This window comes from Dufourea novaeangliae, unplaced genomic scaffold, assembly GCF_001272555.1.
Source record: "Dufourea novaeangliae isolate 0120121106 unplaced genomic scaffold, ASM127255v1 scaffold25, whole genome shotgun sequence".
NCBI lineage: Eukaryota > Metazoa > Arthropoda > Insecta > Hymenoptera > Halictidae > Dufourea > Dufourea novaeangliae.
In genome coordinates this window covers 2,257,477-2,280,481 of record NW_015373901.1, presented here as the reverse complement: position 1 = coordinate 2,280,481, position 23,005 = coordinate 2,257,477, and the positions used below count along the sequence as shown (strand labels likewise).

The window sequence follows — 23,005 nt, the reverse complement described above, 5'->3', positions numbered from 1 at the left end:
TAATAAAGAATTAAAGACTTTGCTGTAACAAGGAAACGGCTCTATAATTTTACGAAATTGAGTCATAGACAGCATTCAATGTATAATAAACAAAATTCTGAATAGATTGTTGCATGAAAGATGCAGTAAATATACATTTGAGGCTGTTCCCTCTTTCTGCAGAGTCTTCAGTTTAGGTTTATTTAATGCTTCATTAAGAAAATCCTGTTTTGGAAACCTGTTCCTCATAAATCTCGTACACCGTCAGGCTATAGTATCTTATTCGAGCAAAATGTAGCTCATCTTCAAACAACTAGAATCACTGAGACTATGTAAATCCTTATTATTCCAGTGTTCCAGTTCCACCAACCCACTTGTCGTCCAAAGGTTCAAATAAACTCTTTTGTATTTCGATAGCATTGAATGAGAAAGATTAATGCCGAAAAGCGATCTCTTTTCTTATTATAAATACAGTGCAGATATAACCAGAGGTTTATATAATATAATGTAACATACACGTGACTTGATCTTAAACGTATTCTGAATCGAAGACCAACTTAGCCTTAATCCAATGTAATCTAACCTCCAGAACCTACGCTTACTCGACACTCGTCCCGTGATCGGATCTATTGTCGACGCAAGTCTAAAATATACAGTGAGTCACGGAAGTATTCACCGGCTTCGGACAGCCGATATTTTAGACGGACACGGGTCTTGAAAGTGTTATTAAGGAGTCTGCAAAAGAATCAGTTAGCATCTACATAAACAAGCACCGAACAAGTCACATCTCCTTTTAGAATTCGCAAATCAGCCATCCTGTTCTTCATTTCTTATTCATTATTCCGTCATCTGTCTGGTTGGCCTAACAAAGGTCACGTGTAGTTTGAAACACACAAAAAGAATGAGCAAAATATATTTTGTTCTTCCAGCGTGGCTCCAGCACTACTAACTCATAATAATTCTTGTCATCGTAGTCAATATTACCAATATTACCAATAGGAGTGTGCTGACCACAGACTTCTATGTTATATACTAGACTGCTAACTTCCTTGTATAATATGTCTTAAAGATGCATATACTAATGTATCTCATTCTTCACATGCGCGGAAGCAGTTCGATAGAATAGTTAATACATTCTTCATAATACCTAACCTGTGATTCTAATCTTTCTTACTTAATTCCACAGACATGCTATTCTATACCAGACTGCTAACTTATATAAAACGTCCTCAAAAAGCATATATTAATGTTTCCATACGAAATATATATACGGAAATCTATTAAAAGTAATTATTATTAATTATTGTTTCTGCGCATGAAATGTTACACACGTTACATTATACTTATAGGTATGAAAAAATACATCATACTAATATTTTGTTTCGCAATTTATAGTATGTAATAGGGCTGTTACGAATATTCGAATAATTCAATTACTGGAATATTCATATAGCAGTTGAATTCGAAGTTGATATTCGAATCATTCGAATATTTCCAAATATTCGAATGTTCGAAGTGATCAAATTTAGGACTGTACTAAGTAGGAATCAATGATATAATCTATTCTTCACACTTCATCGTGAAATTCTTGTCATATTGGCTTTCATAATGATTTATTTTTCAAGTTCACTTCTGTTATTCGAATATTCAAATCGTATACTCCGTACTCGAATTCGAATTATTCAAATACTTGGTACTATTCGATTTATTCGATTTATTCGAAGAGTTCAAATATCCCAATACTTACAGTTCTATTATGTAGTCATATGGCTACAATTGGGACGAAAGTGATAAAAAATCGTGTGAACTGCTAGATTTCGTTTCTGGACTACTGTGCGACGGTGTCCGCACGAGCATGTGCTCGGCGGTAGGACAGTGTGGCGTTCCTTATCCAGGGCGAAGTAGTACATAATTCACGGTTGAATCCACTCGGAGATTACGGTTACGCCTGCAAAACCGCCCGCGGATCGCTACTCCGGTAGCAGGCCGCGCGGATATCGGGCCGACAGTTATTGACTTTCGTGCCTCTCCGCTTCCCCGCGAGTCCTCCCGATTCCCGTGTATTTTCAGCGAAAACAAAACGTGCCTCCTCGCACGTGATACCGACACGGACGACGACGGAGCTCGATATGAATGAAATTATTGCTACCGATCCTCTGATGCCAACGCGTTCTTCGTTTCTTCTGCGATCGAGGTTGCAGCGAAGAAAAATTGATTTGTATGTCTTTATGGTAGATTTGCTGATATCTCATCCACTGTTTATTGGGTCGTGGATGTCGGCGGTTGGGTCGATGTTGACCCGTGGAAAAATTTCACAACGTATGTGTATTATATCACGTGTGTGTAGTATGTATCGACGGGTCGCTGGTGAGTCAGCCATTCGTCAGGCAACGAGGGTTAGACTGATATAACGTCTTTTTTTGTCTTTTTCTTTGTTAGAAATGGCGGAGAACGGTGAAGAATATAGAAACAACACGGGTTTTCGATTTTAGTATAATTCTATGTAATATATATTATATAGGATATTTTTTTATTTATAAAGAATCAGGAGGACCCTACATTTATTTTCTGACAGAGTAATTTGATTACAATTTATCGATTATATGTAGGTGTATTCTTTTTGTGCTTTATTTAACACTAGAACTATCAGCGTTAAATGTATACTAAATTAAATTGTGTAATATATCAGTATCTGTATATATGTAATAAATTAAAGGTCGATTTGAATACCCATGAAAGTACCCTTAATAATTTCAATAGTTGTAAAATGACAAATCTGAATTCCGTCATTTTGATGGGTTTGGTAGCTCTAGTGTTAAGTGTCCAGGGCTACTACTCTTCCCATACGGTAAATATATAGTGTGATTCTCATTTAATAATTCACTTCATAAATACTCGAATTATAAAGTCATACTCATAATCTCCCAAGATACCATTTCGATTGACTTGATTAAATTCCTCAAAACGAATACGCTACAACCTCCTCAGATTACAGTTCACGAATGTTTCTCCTCTGTCACGCCGCCAATCAGTAGAGCATTGTGTTATCATATCAACACGAGCAGAAAAACAATCTTCCCCAGCTTTCCAATGACATTTAAAACCATCAAGAATTTTTCAAACAGTCTAATCTTTTGTCGATCGTGTTCCCCGGTCGATAACTTTCTCGCGGACACGGCCCTACTTACCGACGCGGTCCAAAGCGTTGGCCCACAACGAGGCTTTTTAGTTTTGCTCGACCCATTTCGCGTCGTTTTATCACTTGTACTCTGGTTGTCAGCTGTCGACGTGTTTTTTTTTTTCTTTCTTTCTGCCTCCCGCCGATGTGATGCTTTTTCTTTATGCCCCCCCTTGAAGTGATCGCGTGCACGTGGCCGCGAAACTTTCTGATTATGTATCGGCTCGACGGTATCGTTTTATCGGGGACCGGCTCGATGGAAAAAATCACGGACGGTCCGGTTTAATCTCGTAAGTGGGCAGCGCGACCGTGTATGCTGTGTTGTCGTTAACATTTGAACGGACTCTTAGACGATTCCTTGCTCGTTTTGCCGATTGCGTAATCCCGCTGCGTGGTTTATCGTCCGTACACGGAAATTTCGTTTGTGTGACCTCGGTTATACGAACCGGACGATCGTAAATGCAACGTTATTGGGCGAAGTTGCGTCACTTGAATGGAGTTTCGAATTGTAAATGAGCGCATTGTAGAGAACGTTTCGGGCGCTCCAACGGCGACCTCACATGATCGAGATTGTGTATTTTACGAGGTTTAAACGTTGAACCAAGTTCTTGTGGCTTTCTATTAACGATGTTCGAAATACATTTTTCTTATTACTTAATGCATAATGTCGATATTATTACAAAGTTTATTGAGTTTTCATTTTTCTTTAATCTCTTTCGATCTTGTATTCTTATAGTAGATACTAAACCCCTGGAAGAAAAGTGTCACAAGTCGAAAACGTATAATTTTTCAGGGGTAATGTTTCAGGTAGCACTTCGTATAAGTAGTATTAAACAAAGCGGCACACATGTAACTTAAAATTGGTGATACTACAGAAAAGAGGCGAATTAGAAAATTAGAATCAGTGTCTTTGGGACTCCACCTCAGTATAGAGGATTTAATGTAGTTAGTAACCGAAGTAATAAAATTGTGCTTTCTTACTGTATAAATTCACGAGATCGTAAGCTTCACTAAATATTTCCTATAATTTACATCTCCGTCCAAGTACAACTACCACTTATTTTTATTTAAATTAAAATTTCTTTTAGTGGCAAAAATTAAATTTACTTTCGACGACATCGAAATTTTAACGCTTAAGGCGCTTTTTTAACGAAACTAGTTCAATCACAACCACCTCACAGGCTCACATTCTTAGATTTTCTCATGTACAGTGTACTTTGAAATTTCCACCGAATTTCTCTAGGGCAGAGAAAGCTCAAACAACAATCCGTAGCACGAACAACACATTAATTTATTCGAATCTTCGAAAGGTTAATATGTCGTTCGGATCAAGGGTTGCACCCTGAATCATTCAAACGGCATACACGTGAACGTACCACACAGTTTATATTCGCTGTTACACTTTTAACGGTGCATTAACGCGATAAGGTCTGAGAAACGAGTAGGCAGCAATCAGAGAAACAGTGTCTTTCTCTCTCACGTTTCTCCCAGATACCGGACGGACGCTATATAGCCTGTTTTGCATAACGCGACACACGATCCACTGTCACGTATCATAAGCCGGGGCTCGTGAAATGTCATGTAAATTAAACGAGACTCGAATCTCCCCCCGTTCGTCATCAGTCAGGTGTGTCTATCACTTTTACTCGAGTCGCGCGATCTCGGTGACCGATAGCGCGCGCGATTCAGGTTTTATAGTGATCGTGGCCTACTTGAATGCCATCGGGCCCACTGGGACAGGACTGTCGTTGGATACTTAGACGCGTTCGACAAATCATATTGCAGGGAAATTTATGGTCGTCGCGTGTCGAATCAATCGGTTTTTGTCCCTGATTTATTCTGTTACTCACGATTCACGGGAGACGTTCTGTTTCTTGTTCTACGGGGAGTATGGCGGAGTCTGAATCGGAATTTAGACGCCTGTAGTGATCGTCAGATCAAAAGGGTTCTAACAAATAAGTATATATCAAATTTGGTTTATTAATTTTGTGCATTTACTTATTGCTTGCATTATAGAAAGATATATTTAGCATTAATTTAAGTGATATTTATTGATTGTATATTGGTGGATGTATGATATTTGTTATTATGATATTATATATATATATAGGATGTATGATATATTTTATTAATATTTATTGATATGTTAGGTTCCAATTGAAAAGTTCACTTATGAAAGGAAACGCAGGGACTCGCAGCTATAAAAGAGAAAGTCTTCAAATTACTATCTTTCTTATACTGATGATTGATATTGTCATACTGTAGTTACGTTTGAACGAGAACGTCTCGATCTATTTTGATGCATGGTTGTCCAGAACTTTATTTAACGCGGTAACTTATCATTTGACTGTGGATCTTTATGCAAATATGAATGTTCACAGACCAATTTACAGAAATTAGAATCAAACACAATTTTATTCAATCTACCGATCTGTCAGGTTTCATACAAAATAAACAGTTTATTAAATTTTATTCAAGTTGTTACTGTATCATGTTACAGACAATCATCTATAAGTGCATAAAATCTGCAGTTTATTATTCAATTTAATTCTTAGAGTATGGATCGTCAAAGTCGGTAGCTGGATCAATCGTGACCCATAATTAGATCCCACAGACACGTATACCTAAATATAAAGTGATATTTGTTGGCTACGTTCATTGATGGATGAGCTATTAATTTTTCATATTATTACAAACATAGTACGACTATCGAGTAGAAGATCACTGCCTATTCGTGTCACACAAGATTGTCGATGTCTATCAATATCAAAGTTACCAATTTAATAGAAGCAACTGTATTTCGAAAGTTCTGGCCGAAGAGAGACATTTTCAGAAGTTCGAGTTTTGAATCACAAAATTAACTAATAATCGCATTGATTATTGCTAGTTTATTATTCGTGGTGTCGCAACAATATTAACTCGAATAAAATCACAGGAGTTTCTTAAATGAACACGTAAACGAAGTTTATTTTGTTGAATAAGAGCGAACAAGGATCAAAGGTAGTTTAACTTTGTCAGTTTTTGCAATTCCAGGATCTCATTAGCGACCCGCGCAATTATCGTCGTTGAATTTCGCAACGGTGAGTCGTTAAGCTGAAAAGCGTGAACCATTGGCGAACGATAATCGTTTAATACCGCGCTATACGTGCAAAATCGCTCTCGGTCCCGAAGTTGGAGTAACAGTGTTCGCGGAAATCGTAAAGTGTTACAGTACCGTTCAAAAGTTTCGGATCGTTTTTTAAGCAGGCGGTCAACTTGAATTTCTTGGTACATAAATACGAAAAACGAAACGTTCCAAATTCTTCTACTGCAACAATTTTAATAAAATAAGTATAAACCATGTTACATGGTTTCTAACGAAATGGAGTACAGTAGACAGTTTATCAAAACATATTTTCTTTCGACGTTAAAAAATCATTACTACTTTATTAAATAGAATTGTACGCTTTTTCGTGACGTAATGATGATTGGCAGCATTTAGTTGAATGCAACAAGTATGGACACATTTTTCGATTTCTGTATCATCATTCCATTTGAAAATATACTAATCGTCGTCTATCTTAGACGAACATATTTATTAGTCGGATATTACAACCGGGCAGTAGGTGATTGTAAAGGTAGATTGTCTAGGTCGAAATAAAAAAAGAAATGTTCTTCATTTAAGGTTTCGTTTCCGAGAAAATCGAATTTGAAAATTAATCTGAAAGTGTATTCGTCATGGTAGTAAGTAGAAACGGAATTCAGTGATCAGACGTGCTAACCAAGTCCGATTCAATTGCACGCGTTTCCAGCAGATTTTCAAATTCGATTATCTCGAAAACAGAACCTCGTAGGAAAAAAAATTATTCTTCTCTTTCGACGTATTTTGCTTATAGAATGATCTCCTGCCCGGTTGTACTACCCGAGACGCCCTGTATAATAAGTAGACTGCGGAAGTTTATGCAAATACAGCTTTTTCGAAAGTAATTTATCGAAACTGATGTCAAATGGACTCATATATATCTTCTTAAACATTTAAAAAAAATTTAACATAAACTTTTAACATTAAACATTTTAACAAATTTTATTTTTTTTTTTTTACAAATTCTTGTAAATAAATATAATATTTTTAAGGCATTGCTAAGTGCATTAAAAATAGAAGTACTGATGTTTAAGTACTAATTCCGGAGTTTAATCATAAGTGACAATAAACTTTTGACAGATATTGTAAGTATTCCGCGTGAACGAAGCTTTTATCTTGGAAACGGCGATGCGCTACGACCGCAGGAAACAAATCGCGTGCACGTAGCGTTTCATAATTGCATATCTGGCGATGTGTCAAGGATACTTCGTGGGGGGGGGGGCAATCATATATTTATCGTATGGTTAAAACATTCACCAGCTGGAATGTTCAAACGCAGGAAAGTGCACATCACCTCCTTATACAATGAACTGTTCGCGGTTGTTACTTCAGTCGCTCGAACATTATCGTGATGTGAAAACTTGATTAAAATTACCATAACCGGATACCCTGTTCAAGCTTAATTGGCCAATCGTTAACACGCTCTTTATTATCTATTTAGTGTGTGGCATATATTTGGTTTATATACGTTAAACGTGGGTTTCGTACAGTTTGAATGATACAGTGTCGTAATAATCGTAATATTTGTTTATGGCGATCATTTGATGCAAAAGAAATTACCGTAAAAACAGTGATGCTTATATACATGTGTAGGGGGTAATAACAGCCCTCGAAATGATGAATCGAATGTCATTTTGTTAAATACCTTGGAAACTGAGATAGAGATCACTGATAGCATACTTGTGAGGGTTGTTTTCACCCCCTGAATATAAATGTGGTTAGCTGTATGAAAAAAATTCGTATCGCATGTTCTCACGTTCACTATCTTCATGCTAAAATTTGATCAAAATATACGCGTATCAATTAAATGAAATTTCTTTTTAGTACTTGTGTAGCTTATTTGATGGAGGATCGTTCCATCGATTGATCGTATCTGAGAATCATCAAAATGCAAATCGTATGATACCCACTTCTGCTCTTAGAGATGCATATTTAATCTCAAAATTTCCCTCTTTAAATTTCCGAAACCACTTTCTGTCACTAGAAATCACTAGAAAAATTCTAGTTACGCCAATGGTCGGTACTACAGTTTAGATGGGCCACCAACTCCCATAAGATGAAAAGTCTATTCTTATACCTCGTCGGTCCTAATAGATCACAGTCATTGCAATTCGTTTGTTCTCAAACGATCCACCACAATTTCCACATGGATCACTTTCCATGAACCCGAAAAATTGTCAATCGCATCGAACATCTCATACCGACAGCATACCTACATACGTCGTTCAACTTTCACGGGACAAAGCCCCAAGAAAGTTTCAGCTCGCGTAGATACGAGATCCCGTGGAACGTGATAATACACGCGGCGGCGGTATTATAGGTACACGTGAAAGGGAGAGACGTTAACGCTGGAAAATATTTCCGCGGTCAGGCTCGTAAACTTCACAATGTAGTTACATGTATTAGGGGTCGGGGCGCTTCCGATCGCCGCAGGAATCCGATCGCGATGTTTATGCGCGGGATCTCGACCGGCCGCCGCGAGTCCGGAAAACTCGGGGCCCCGTAAAATCGAATCACGATAACGTTCCCGACAGGAAACAAGTCGATCCTCGGCTCCGTGGAACGAGGAACAACCGCATTGTTCTATGATGTATCGGGTGTATATGTATGTACGTGGTCCGACCAGGGAGGACTTTCTACTATAAAAGCAGCGTGATGCGAGATGGAGCGATCTCGCGTACGTTCGTGTCCCTGGGGGAAAAAATCAAATGGCGTTCGATGCGTGTCCCGATAATTTACTCGATTGGAAATCGAACACACTGTGTTACGTTCACCGCGTGCGCTGGCCGCCATTAACCCCATCGTTTAGGATTCGTATTTTTTTTTTTTTTTTTTACGACTTCACTCGCCGGAGTACTTTAGCATTAATAATTTCGTAGAAGCAGAAACAGTTTCATGTTCATAGGATCTGTGGGTTTAGTCTAAATGCTGAATATCAAAATTAAGAAAGTAGTGTTTCACTTCGATTTAACCCTTTCAGACCTTAATATTGTTTTAAGAGCGAAGAAAAGTATTAGAAAGATACTTAATCATAATGTATTAACACTTGAAACTGAAGAAGACGTGTGGAAAATTGTACTGCTTTCAGGTTCTTACTATTGGCTGTGATTGCACAATTCTGAATTCACTAGACCTACTAAAAACATTCAGAACACGAAAAAATTTAAATTCGTAAGAAGAATATGGATCTGGAACACACTGCATCTAAGACTTTGAGTGAAATTGTAAGGAAAAAAATGTGACCACCAGGTCTAAAAGGGTTAAAGAAAATGAATGATATCTCTATTTGCTAAATCCAGTGTAGAATTTTCTCGACGAGTTCGACTCGACGTTATAAGACAAGGGGTTGAGGGCAACGTACATCAATGAAGGGAAAAAGTAGAATAGATTTCAAAGATTTTTTTTTTAGTGAAAACATTTTTTTTATTAAATTAAAATGTTTTCGAACAATCGATTTTTTTGAACCGCCTATGTGTTTGTTAGCCTTTAAATTACGTTTGGTGTCTCCTAAATTACGTTTGGTGTCACTTAAATTACGTTTCTTGCCCCTAAATTACGTTTGTTGCTCGTGTTTTTCGTGTAGATTTTGAATCTTTATTAGCCGACAGTCAATAAATACACGTGAATTTTATGCACGATGCCGCCTTCAGCGTTTATTATTTGGCGCACATTATCCAAGATGAAATTCTCTGTATACTTTCCTTTCGTAATTATTCCACGATATGTGCCCGTTAAGATATCAAGACGGGGCTTAATGAAATTTTTCAGTATAACGTGGAACAGAACCGATCATTTTACGACGATGGATTCACTGGCGGTTTTATCTAAGTTCGACTGCATAACTTCCGCTGGTATAGACTACATTCCTCGAGCGTGAAACATTGATTTCGCGGACTGGGGAAATGATAAGGTTGTTTCGTTCGTGTTTGTTCTGTTTGGAATTGGTCATTCATGCTTCCGCGGTTTAGATGCAGTAATATTATAACTTTATTACGAGCAGAAATTATGGGCTGGTAGAAGATATGGGGCGTGGCTGTGTTTGTGGTTTAAGAGAGGGTAAAGTGATTTGTAGGCTTTGTTGAAATAGTATTTGAAATGAAAAAAAAAAGAACGAAGTTTGTAGAAGTTAATTGGGTCTGGAATGGTAACATTAAATGATAACAATTGAATTGATTTTACAAATAGATAATATTCATTGTAATCTACTCTTTATCAGTTCGAATAATCACCTTGAAAACGAATTTTTGCAATTATGAAAACAAAGAATTTACCATTTGCATGAAATCTAGGGTCTTCTTTACTTTCTTCTTTTCGTTATTATTATTGTTACAACTTAGCTTGCGAACAGAAACTTCTTTCGGTATTAACACACCCAGTTCATTCGTGTATCATGAAATACTGTTTTGAATTGGATTTTTCGATGCCCAACAAGGCCATTACTTTTATTGGATTTGTTAAGAATGTCACGTACGAATTTGAACCACGACAGCCGCTCAAATTTATCGCGAGTCGATCATCAATAATCACTTATCGTCTTCCCAAAACAAGAATAATGTATATCAATATATTACTAAGATTCATTCTACATATACATATTAACATATCAATCTCTGTACACTCTGGATGATAAAATTCCAATTTTTTATTACTCTGTGAATTGATACATCGTAAGTTAATTGATTTCAGAGAAGAAATGCACTCACAAATACAGCGTCACATAAAATCTTTAACGTTTTAATAAAAAGTTGTAAAAAACGACCATTACTATTGTCTTCGCGATTCCAACCAAATGCAATTTTTTCAATTTTGTTTTAATAATCACTTAGTAAACTAATGTCCCTAACTTCACAAAAGAACTCAAGTCATTTGGACCAATTTAAAAAAAGTTGTTCCGATTTATAGGGTGTACGAATACTTTTGTCCGGTAGTATAACTTCAAAGTTAAATTGCAAGGTATCATCGAGGGTCAAGAGAGGAGAGTTCAAGCATGAATAAAATTCCATCTACTCTGTAAATCGTTTCACAGCAGAGTACAAAGTTGAAAGTCGAAGAAGCAATCTTCTTCCCTGTTCCACTTCGAGGATCGCACGTACCGCTACAGGCGTTTCGCGCAGCTTCACACAAACCCACATACTTCACGATTCCCATCGAATATCGTGTCGATCGTCTTCCCTCGGTGTGTCTCTTATCCGTGGAACACCAATTACCTTTATATCGATGTCCGATCTTCAATATCAGATAAGACACCCAGTCGCCTCCTTTTCAGATCGAACCACCGGAGCCATTGTTCTCGCGTACGAAACGTCTTTCCGCGGGATAACGAAAAACAAGAAAACGGGAAAGAACGTCCCAGCGAAACGCCGGTGGTCGAGGAACGGCGCGAACCCCGGGTAGCAATTGCTCTCTGTGCTAAGAGATAAGTAGAACAATCGCACGTAATCGTACGCAATCTATCGGGGGAAAGTGGGCTAATGCGAGCCACGGAGGCAACGCACAACACCTTTTGTTCTTCGCGAGATTTCAGCCAATCGAAGTTGTACACGCTACTTCGGATCGTGTACGGCATTCGTCGAGTTCAGCACTTGACAGTAGGCAGAAAAAGTATTCATACACCCGTATAAATCATAAATGAGTAGTAATAAAAACCGTTTATTAGGGTAGTTCTTGTATGGACCAGATAAATTTTTGTCGAAATTTCATTGTGGCACCCTTTGAATATGTTCTATACCTGAAGAAGATACTACAGTATTTTTGTATATTTTTAAAATAAATTTTTTGGGGTCGCTAGCACTTATAGAAAATTAGAATATGGAATGAAGAAAACCATATTACATACATAATCAAGTCCAAGTTTTTATTTTTAAAAATGAACATACACATTGATACATAATTTAACTCTCTAATGGTGAGGTCCTGGTCTTATCCGACCCAAGTTATAATTCTTGTGCTGTCCCCACACTATTTTTTGTTATTTTTTTTAATTATTTAGTAAACCTCTAATACTTATGTTATTATATGTTATATAACTCAATTATTATTCCTTATTATATAAATAAACAAAAATAAAAATTGAAGATAAAACTTTTTTTACCCATTTGAAAGTAATAAAAAAGTACGACCTTAAAACCCACTTTACCATTCGAGGGTTCAAAAAATAGTACTTTTAAAAAGAATAGGGTATTAAAGTTCATCAATGCTACTCCTCGCTTCGATATATCGTTTACAACTCTCGTGGAACGAACAACCGCATTGCATACATTCATCATTCAGAAGAGAGAACCGAATAAGAGGGTGCCTCGATATAATTTTAAAACTTCGATTTTAAGAACCTCCGTAACCCACAGACAGGTTCGATTAACCATTTACTAAACTACGTTTACTCTGAATTTATCCCCGGTAATGGGATATGTAGGTATTTCTTCGAAAACGTACAATGTATGAATACGTTTGCGTTGCGTTATTGGCACTCTTCATAAGAATAAATTAGTGAACCATGTCATTGTAAGTCTTACATTAGAATATTTATGACAGATAAATTCAGAATAGATCTAGTTGCATAAATAATTCATTAAATCTGCGCGTGGGTGAATATAAACGGCTTTCATTAACACTTATTTATGATTTATATGGGTGTATAAATACTTTTGCTGTCTAATGTAAGCGCATTAATGGGCTTGAAAATCTTGTGGAAAAATTGTCTAGTTATCGGCTGAAGACCGCTAATTGATCCTCAACACCGTCCATTAAATCATACTTGTTAAATATGTACAGGCACTTTATGAGTAATAATATAGGCACCTTCAGCGCATTTATTTATTTTGTTTATGGTTAGTCTACTTATTTAAACGGGGAATCGCTCTGGTATACGAGGTAGTTGCTACTGTAATTTTGTTTCGATACCGTCCATCATCGATCATGCTGGATTTCCGACATTTTGCGAGGGTTCGTTATACATATATACCTTCTTAATTGGACGTTGAAACGTGCCCGGAAGAGGTGCGATAGGCACACTTAATGTTGCATTAAATATGCCAGATTTAAATAGTAAATTATAGAGATTCTGTTGGAGATTTTTGTTGTTGACTGCGAAATTATACGTGTCGGTGGAGTGACACGATAATCGGAACGTTTGAGATATACATACGTGGCGACGAACGCGTTGAACTTGCTTCTGCCGTTGGAAAATGACTACTCACTTTCATTTAGTTATTTCGTTTAGTTTATATTTTCGATAATTACTAAATTTGACAATTATTGTTACCTGTAAAAATGTTCAGTATTATTGATATCCTTCATTATTCATTACAGTTCTATATCACTTACAACAAGAATTACAGGGTCATTGAAAATTATGTTGCTAATCACATAGAAAATGCTTTCACTAGCTCAGAGAATTATTTAGACAAACTGTAGAAATAGGTACGAGAAAGTTCATTTTAACGACCTTTATTTTATAGACTGCACTAATATAACGTACAATAAACTATAATTTAAGTATATCCTACATATATCACAAAATGAATTTTACATACAAATTGCTAACGTAATCTTAAGTAACCTTATATTCCTTACCAATATAATATTTAACGTGATCTATTGAATTATATTAGGTTGTTGAACATGAAATGATTATTTCATTAAACAAAGTAAGATTGAATAGACTCCTCACACTTTCTCACTGAAATACAAATGTTACATACCTAACCCATTATTACAGAATTACTCCATATCTTCCCCTTCTTAGTTTTCATTACGATCTTAATATTCATTAGCAAATGCAAATATATTTACTGTTGAAGGTATTTTCGATTAGTATCTGTATTGAACATTATCATTGGACTGCGTATTTTATGCATTTATAGTGTTTCCCAATGTCTACAACTGAATAAAATACAATGTTTAATAAGGTTTTTATTTTCTTCGGAATATAAGAGAACCGTTAACAGAGTGAACAGTATTTATTTCAGTTCCAGTTGCCATAAATTTGCCCAGGAAAATCTATATTTGCATGTTACAATCAATTTCAATTTTACTGCACATTAACGGATGCGATTAAACTTCTGACCGGTCGAGTGCCTATGAATAAAATCTCCCATTTTATGTGTAACGACCTAATAGATCCAGTAAGTGTTCACATATCACGAATTCTCCAAGAAAGAACGTTCCGACGAGCGAGAGGAGTATGTATGTATATGACACCGTAGCGACGTACGAGACGTAATGACTGCGGCGTCGAAATGCTTGACTAGCTTCGCGGAAGCAATAAAGGCTTTTAACGTTTCTTTTGTAAGCGTGTGCTTAACCTTTGCACCGGAGCGTACATAGACGTCCGCGTTCAATGTTCCACCTATGCTCTGAACCCATGATTTATTTCCAGCGAAGAAATCTCGTTGGATAACGATCTAATCTACGTTCAGCGAAAACGGGGAAATTCGCCGCGTAAATCATGTCGGACCTGTTGTCAAACGGTTGGTTGCGTCTCGACAAAGAATTTCGTGGTTGTACCTTACCTGTCGACCCTACGATCGATGGAAATCACAAACTTTTTGAAATGACCATTATTTTCTATCAGTTACCTTTCGACGTCACCTATATCATCGTTTGCCATTACCTTTCAACATCACAGGTCAGAAATTAATTTCTGATCGATCGATGGATCAGTAGAACGTTCCCAGGAATGGTTCTCCGTAAAAATCTGTCACTTAGCGTGTACGCAGTAGCACGCACCGTTAATTACATGAAAAACGCGGTTTGATTATGTGCAAGCGATGATTATGCATGGGAGATGGAAAGTAGGAGATGGAAAACAGAGTGGTGGCAAAAAGTAACCGTTGCCCGTGGCGGTTCTTATCGCTCGATTCAATCCCGCCGTGGGCAGGAAAATCATAATCCTACATTTATACTTCCTTCTTGCCTAGAATCGCTACTTGATGGACGTTCTTCGTTCTAAAGGCGCGTATTTACTGGTAAACGGTTCGTGAACCTTGCGAATAATGCTCACGGAAGATCACGAACTGTTTGTAATCACTAAAACTTCATATACAGTGGGGGACAAAAGTATTCGTACACCTTTTAAAACGGAACAACTTTTTTAAAATTGGCCTAAATGACTTGAGTTCTTTTGTGAAGTTAGGAACATTGGTTTACTAAATGATATGTAATAGAATTTTTTAATGATGTTTAGCGCAGTGATAGATCTTGGAATTCTGAAGTCAATGATGTTTCTTTCAGCCGCATATGGCCATTAGTTTATGAATTATTTAATATTCAGTGCCGAGGAGCCTTCGAACACTCATTGAAAATTTACTGCATTACGTGAACAGGGGTTTCCTAAGAAGAACAATTTGTATACTGTTTGTAAACTTTTTGTAAACCTTAGTAGAAACGCGCCTTAAGAATCGCGGCGCCTTGTAGTTCCATTGCAGAGTTGGACAGAATTTTACTCGAATAATAGATAGTGGGAAACAACAGTATCTAAGAGCGTCATCCTGATCTATAAAGTCTACTCATTCAGGTAGAAGTAGCTATTATTTTATCCTAAAAATTGTAATTTTCACGTTTAATCAATGAAAAATGGCGAAGTACTTTTTTTTTAAAATCGTTTATTCGTTATTCGAAACTCTTTATTTAGATAATAAATTTGCCCATCTCTACTTCTCTGAGCCTCCTTAGAAAGAACAATTCGTATACTGTCTGTGAACACCAGTGGAGACGCGCATTGAGAAGCGCTGCGCCTGGGCGCTCTTCTGTATCGTTCTTCTTGCACGTTCTCCGTGGGCTTGCTCAAAGATGGATACGGATTCTTTTTTGTTTGTCGCTCGTTACTCGCGTAGGATTGATGAATTTCACCTGGTGTTCATCGAAAGGAGGAAGCTCGGGACGGAAGTGAAAAATGAGTAAAAGTATGACCGTTTCGTGCCGAGTTTCACGGCTTTGGTGCCATTAATATCGTGTGTCTCGTAACACCTGGATCGATACGATCGTGAGATCGTGTGCAAGTCTGAGGAAACGTTCTGTGGAGAAGCAATCATTTGTCTCTGGGAAACAACTCGAGCGTGTCTGTTTGTTTTTGTTAATAAATCATGGTAGGTTTTCCGTTTGGTAATGGAAGTTTATGGTATTGCTCGAATCGAGTTGAGAAAACGAAAGGGAACATGAGGAATCGTGCGTGTATTGCTCGAGACGTTAAGTGTGAAATGTTATTAATGATAATGAATAAGTTTTTCGATAGTAATGAACAACTGATGGAGTAATAAGGTAATTGTGGAATTTGTTCGATTAATGGCATCATAGGAATAGCCTCAGAAATTTACGTCAAGGTATATATAGACAGCCTGGTATTTAATTGTTACGATAGGGAGCAGATCAAACTGGTATAAGAGGATAAAGATTACCATAAACGCATATAATATTATAAAGACTACCTCAGACTCACACAATATTATAGAGACCATTTCAGATGCGTACAATATTATAGAGATCAGTGCACTATCTCAGATGCATACAACGCAGTAGCAACTACTCCAGAGTTACTCAAGACAATAGGGACTACTTCAGAGTCATTCGACACGATACACTTTACCAAGGATGCAAGGGGTACCACAGAGATCCTAAAATCTTCGTCAGAAGATACTAAAAGTTCAGGGGTTTCAGAAGTTTAATGGCTACAAGGGAGTATTGAATGTTCGACGAGTCTAGGGACCCTACAAACCCCTCTAGACCCTCGTGATCAGAAGACTGTCAGGATACTTGAACATAGATCCCCTATAACCTTGGAATCTCGGATACTTCCTGTGCTCACAAGAGCATCGAGCCTCTAAGACTGATTCCGTAGTACCTTCGATTCATTCTGGAGTATTTTCTATCATACTGTACGAGTGTAAAATAATTTGTATCGTGATGTTTCAGTGTGGAGTGGTCTCTATTCACTGTGTTTGCGTCTTAGGTGTTCTGTATTACTTCTTACGAGTCTGAGATCATTTCTAGTGTATCGTATGAGTCTAAAATGAATTCTATCGTGTCATACGTGTAAGTCTGAAGTGGTACCTATTGTATTGCACGAGTCTGCGGTAGTTGGTATTGTATCGTGTGGGTCTCAAGTGGGCCGTACCATGACATGCAGGTTTGAAGTGGTCTGTGTTGTTTTTTGATGGCTTCCAGTCCCTTGTATCAAGTCATGTTGCTTTGGGTGTTTAAATATTGTCTTCTATATGTCTTATAATCTAATAGGTAGTGAATTCCGTACGTTTAAAGTCGCTGATATCATATTATAGAAAGTCGAAGAGTGTCACGATTACTAAAATATCAGATTATTAGCCGATTTTATTAAATTAGGCTGTTTATTATATTAGCTTCAGGAACTTGAACTTAAATAGAAAATCGTCAGTATCGTATCTTCTACTGAAATGATTCTCATCTCTGGGTCTCTTTTGCGGATGAGCATATTCTTGGCACAGAACTATTCTGAGTTCTCCTTAGATCGTTAAAATCGCTGTATTAAGAATACTAGACTTTTTATTCCCCATTTCATAATCATGTTTGGTTAACTCACTGTATTATCGTAAAGTTACAACGGATATATCGGCGTATTATACACAGCATCCTGTTCATATTCTTCTGGAATTAACGTATTAACTTTCTTTATTCGCAAGTCACCAGTATTGTATCATTCCCGACAGGACATCCTTTATTGTCCTGTATTTATTACGATGGATTCTTACCTCTGCCCAACGTTAACTTTTTACCGTACACAGAGAACGGATTCTCGCGGAACATAGTCTTTGTCGTTTCGTTTTTTATCGAACAACCTCAGGAGCCATTCATTTCTCGAGCGCCATTTCTGCGGCCACGAGAGGTATAATGTACCCTTTAATCGCGGCTTTCTTCTACAGGCACACAACTTAATCTGCGATTCTTGATCACCGTGAAAAAAGACTTTTCGGTGATCGCCTACGATAACGGTACGCGGTCAGAACGTAATTTAAAGCCCATAAATCGAGCTTCGTTTCAGGCTTCCGGCCACTTTCGAATATTCGTCCGCTCGATTTTTCATCTTGCACACTTTCCAATTGATAAAACACTCCTAATATGGTACTTAAGACGTCGCCCAGCCCTCGCCCCCGAATTCGATATGGGACATTTAAATTCTGGCGGTGTGGCGTAACAGGTTTCATTGATTTAATTATACTAAATGGTACTTAACAACTATCATTCTTGATAAACAGAATTTGAATGGTCATGAAATTTTACACCATTTAAATGTTAATGTATACTGAATTATACCAAATTAAATGTATACTAAATTAAATTGTATACCTAATACATTAATATATGTATATAGTATATAATACATATAGTATAACGTAATATAGAGTAATGTAAAGTATATAATAACTTAAAAATCCGAAATAATTTCAGTAATTGTAAAATAACAAATCTGAATTCCGTAATTTGCTGGGTTTGGTAGTTCTTGTATTGAATGGTAACTCATCTCTTCTGTTAACAATTTCGTTAAATGAGGAGGACCACAAAGTTTATGTTAAATCTTGACATCTACTATAACTGCATGAAATCCTCATTTTACAGAAAAAAATTTAATCTCCTAAGTGTGGATTAAAATTTGGTATAATAATTGTCGGTACTCTCGGTGAAATTTAGGTTTTTATGGCCGTTTTCTTTTGTAGCGCGTTGGTGTTTTGACGCGAACAGTTTTTAACCATGAAACTTGATTAATGATTATGTCATTCGGAAGACGAATGGTCTTGTTCGGTGATCGTTTTTTTTTGTCGATGGTCCTTTGTAATAGTGACGCGATGTTGGTTGACCTCGATCTTTTAATGACCCGGTATTGTGCCGAGGTTTCATCGAATCGTTTATTATTTAGGCAACAATAAACAATGGTATAGCGAAGCTTTGTTATTTGTCAGGATCACACTCTCCGACGGTGGGCAGAATAACGCGCTAGTTACATGTAAATGAAGCCTGTGGTAACCAGTGCAAAAAGCTGTGTTTATGCTAAATTCAGAATTATTAGATAACCCTGAAGAATTACCATTGTTCGTGTATTACACGAGTTGCGATCACTTGATGATTTCATGGTACATTTACCCGCATAATAGCTTTTTAATATTTTTATGTTTATACATATAGGATACAGAAATATTTTATAGAATTATGACAGTAAATTAATAACATACAAATTCTAAAATACAATTCGGTTACAGATTTTAAGGAAACCAAAGTTTCTAATATAACTGAAAATGAGACTTTCTTTTATCGGAAAATGGTATTTAATATAAAAATATCTATAATATTGTAAGAATTTGTTAGATACTACACAAATGTACTATTTCATTTTCCTCGTTTTTCTGGGTCCCATTTCATATGTCGATTACTGTCGGAATAATTTTCTCTGACGTGTTCACTGTATTTTCACTGTGTTCGAGTATATTAAATTTTTAGTTGTTCTATTCTATATTCAATTGAAACTACACTACATCTTGAAAGATATGATTCATAATTTCTCTTAAACAAATTTCTTCTTTTTGATTTATTCTTACACTTTTCCAGCTATAACGCCCCATTAAGACAAATACAACAACAACACAAAATTTCTAAATTTTATATGTAAAGTTTAATACCATTGTGAATACAATTTACAAATTTATTTCTACGTTTTATTATAGTTAGAAATACAATATACGAACGATTCCTAAACTCGAATATAATTATGAGTACAATTTACGAATTATCCCTAAACCCGAGTATAATTATGAATACAATTGTCGAATTATCTCCAAATCGGAATATAATTATTAGATTGCGGAATTTTATGCAAATACAGATTTTTATGAAGTAGTTTATAGAAGACGAAGTCAAATAGAATTACATTTATATTATGAACGATTCTATCAAGTTCCAAATCATATGAAAAATATTATTTGGACTTGAATTTTTGAATGCACCGAGTTTAAGACAATGATGAATGCAATTTACGAATTGTCCCTAAATTCAGGAATCTGATCTTCCATGTAATACATATTTCGGAACGTCTAATAACCATGGCGCATGTTTTGAATGATTACAGGTACTCCAACGAGACATAGAGGCGCACGGTCGAATCGTCAGCTCGGTCGTCAAACTGGGCGACAAAGTGTACACGCAACAATTAGAGAAACAACAGGAACAGGAGAAACAACAGCCGCAAGAAGAGGAACTAGACCAACGGGAGCCGCCGCAAGCCTTGCGAATCGTACGATCTCTGGAACGTCGTTGGCATTTGCTGTTTCTACGTGCCTTGGAATGGCAATGCCACATCGAAACACTTGTATCACGAATAAGCAGCAAGGTGAGTCTGAATACCTACGACTCTCTACGCGGATTTTCATTTTCATTTGCCGCCTTTGATCGTCCGCGGTTTATCTTGTTTTTATGTTATTAATAGCTGTCAGGGAAATCTCGTTTAAGCTACCTTTAGATGAAGATAATAACAGAAAGAGTAAAAGTAAAAATATCGACCCTCGAGTTCCTATGGTCGAGTGACTGACGACTCATTGATGAACGAATATCGACCTCAAAATGAATATCATTTTTTACGTGTCTGAGAGATGTCTTTATGGGTCACGATTGACCCAACCGTCGGCATCTATGGTCTATATCACGTGTATTAGTAAGAAAGAGATAAAATACAAAATCTGTACAGCAAATTTAGAAAATGTTCACTCTCGGGCATGGTTTGGAACTATTCGAGACGTTCGAACTATTAGAAACGTTTGAAAAGTTTGATCAGCGTTTAGTCGCCTCGCCACGGTCAAACTCTGAACTGTTTGAATGTCTTGCTGAGAGTTTAAATATGAGCTGTTCATTTGCCAAGTAACTCCACAAAACAAAGAGTAGAGAAAATTAATAAAATTATATAATTCAGTGCTTTGGCACTAAAATTTTCTTTCTAACAAGTAGATTAAAAGTGGAGTTAGTCACTTTGGCATGCGAACGGTTCATGCGATGTTTGAACAGTTCGATTACCCATCACTACGGGCGGTCGGTCACGCTCGCCGCGAGGCGTTCCTTTATCGTAACGCATTCATATCACACCGCAATGATCGCTGATAGCCGGGTTTCACCGATTAGATACTAGGAAACGCGTACTGAGCTCTCTTGACACGCATTCGACTGCATACTGGCGAGATTGAACGCGCTCCGTCGATTGGGTTCAGCAAATTGCGATCGGGACTTTATTGGCCTACATGCGGAGGATTGATTGGAACGTAACTCTTTGGATTTGAATGAAAGTACCCGTACGAAGTGAAAGAGAAGAATAATGTCCGATACGGGATCCTTTGTGGCTCGTACTTACGTGGTCTGTTACAAAAATAATGAGACTGCTTTCATAAAGCCTCTTTCACGATACATTTTTAACAATCAACATGATCTCTAAAATACACTGCTGGAAACAATTAGAGGATTATCTAAGGCAAGAAAGTTTTTTATATCAATATAACTAAATAATGTTAATTTTGTACGGAAAATATATCGATTTATCGAACCCATAGTAAACTTTGTTTTTTTTTTTTTTTTGCTGTGTGGGTGCAATCGGACTGTTATTCGCATTAGTGATCCCCTAATTCTGTTGAGCAGACTATTTATGGAAATGTTTCTACCATTTTTTTAAGCAATCCTACACACTTTATCTGTCATAGCATCCATCCTATCGGCTACAGTCAAATGTGAATACCCTCTTACTCTACATTGTTTCTAAATAAGTCTCTTGCTTTAAAACAATTGTGATATTAAATTGCAGTACAATATTCTAACTTGGGATCCATAAATCTTTAGTCAAATCAAGTTGAAATGAATTATTCCTTATTTCTATTAATAATATTTGTATATTTTGTTCTAAAGTGTCTGAAGATCAACGCCAGAAACTATGATATTCTGTTAGAGTTCTTCACCATTTTACTATACGAAACACGTTCTCTTCTTAACATGTTACTTCGTTGGAACTCATACGACTTCCTAAGATGTTACTTCATTAGAAGTCGTATGAGTACCAACGAAGCGACACTTTAAGCAACGAACGCAATTTGTACAGTCAAACAGCAAAGAACTCTAAAAGGATGTCTCTAGTGGACGGGCAAAAAAAATTTCTCCATTAAATTCTCGCGAAATCTACGACTTATCCAGTGCCAGAAGATATCGAAACGGGGTGGGGAAAAGGTTTCTATCCGGTGCACTGCGGGGAACGATCCGTACGAATTGTATCGATACGAAATCAGCATCAGATATCAACGAGGACCGTGTATATCGTGTAGGCACGAGAAGGCTGTGTGTCCCCCCGGGTTTTTTACCTTATGCACGGATCGGAAACGGGGCCGTGCCCCGTCGATGTACGTAAATTTATTATCCCCATGAAAAAGTGTCAGTTTATCGGGGGAAATCGTTAATTATTGGGACGAATTGCATCCGGCAAACGGGCATGTAACACACGCGATATATGCACGTACAATCGGTGTGCACCTTGTGTTCTCGGCTCTCTCGCCGCGGTGCGTTTTTCTTTTCCAACCGCATGGGTTCCCGGGGGCACTCATACACAGGGTGTCCTACCTAACGTGAATACCTTCAATATCTCACTTGTTTTTGAAGATACAAAAAAATGTAGGGGGCGAGAAGTATTATTTGATTAGAAAGAGAAAATACCATGATAAGGAAAATTTTTCCTCAAGGTCATA

General features: G+C 37.0%; 1 protein-coding gene across 1 annotated transcript in view; it reads left to right on the top strand.

Moving 5' to 3' along the window:
- Positions 1-23,005, top strand: part of LOC107193718 — a 177,465-nt gene that overhangs the window by 65,818 nt on the left and 88,642 nt on the right. Inside the window, exon 8 of the mRNA XM_015583220.1 lies at positions 20,365-20,625. Coding sequence (XP_015438706.1) covers positions 20,365-20,625 — 261 coding nt within the window. The remainder of the gene's footprint in view (positions 1-20,364; positions 20,626-23,005) is intronic.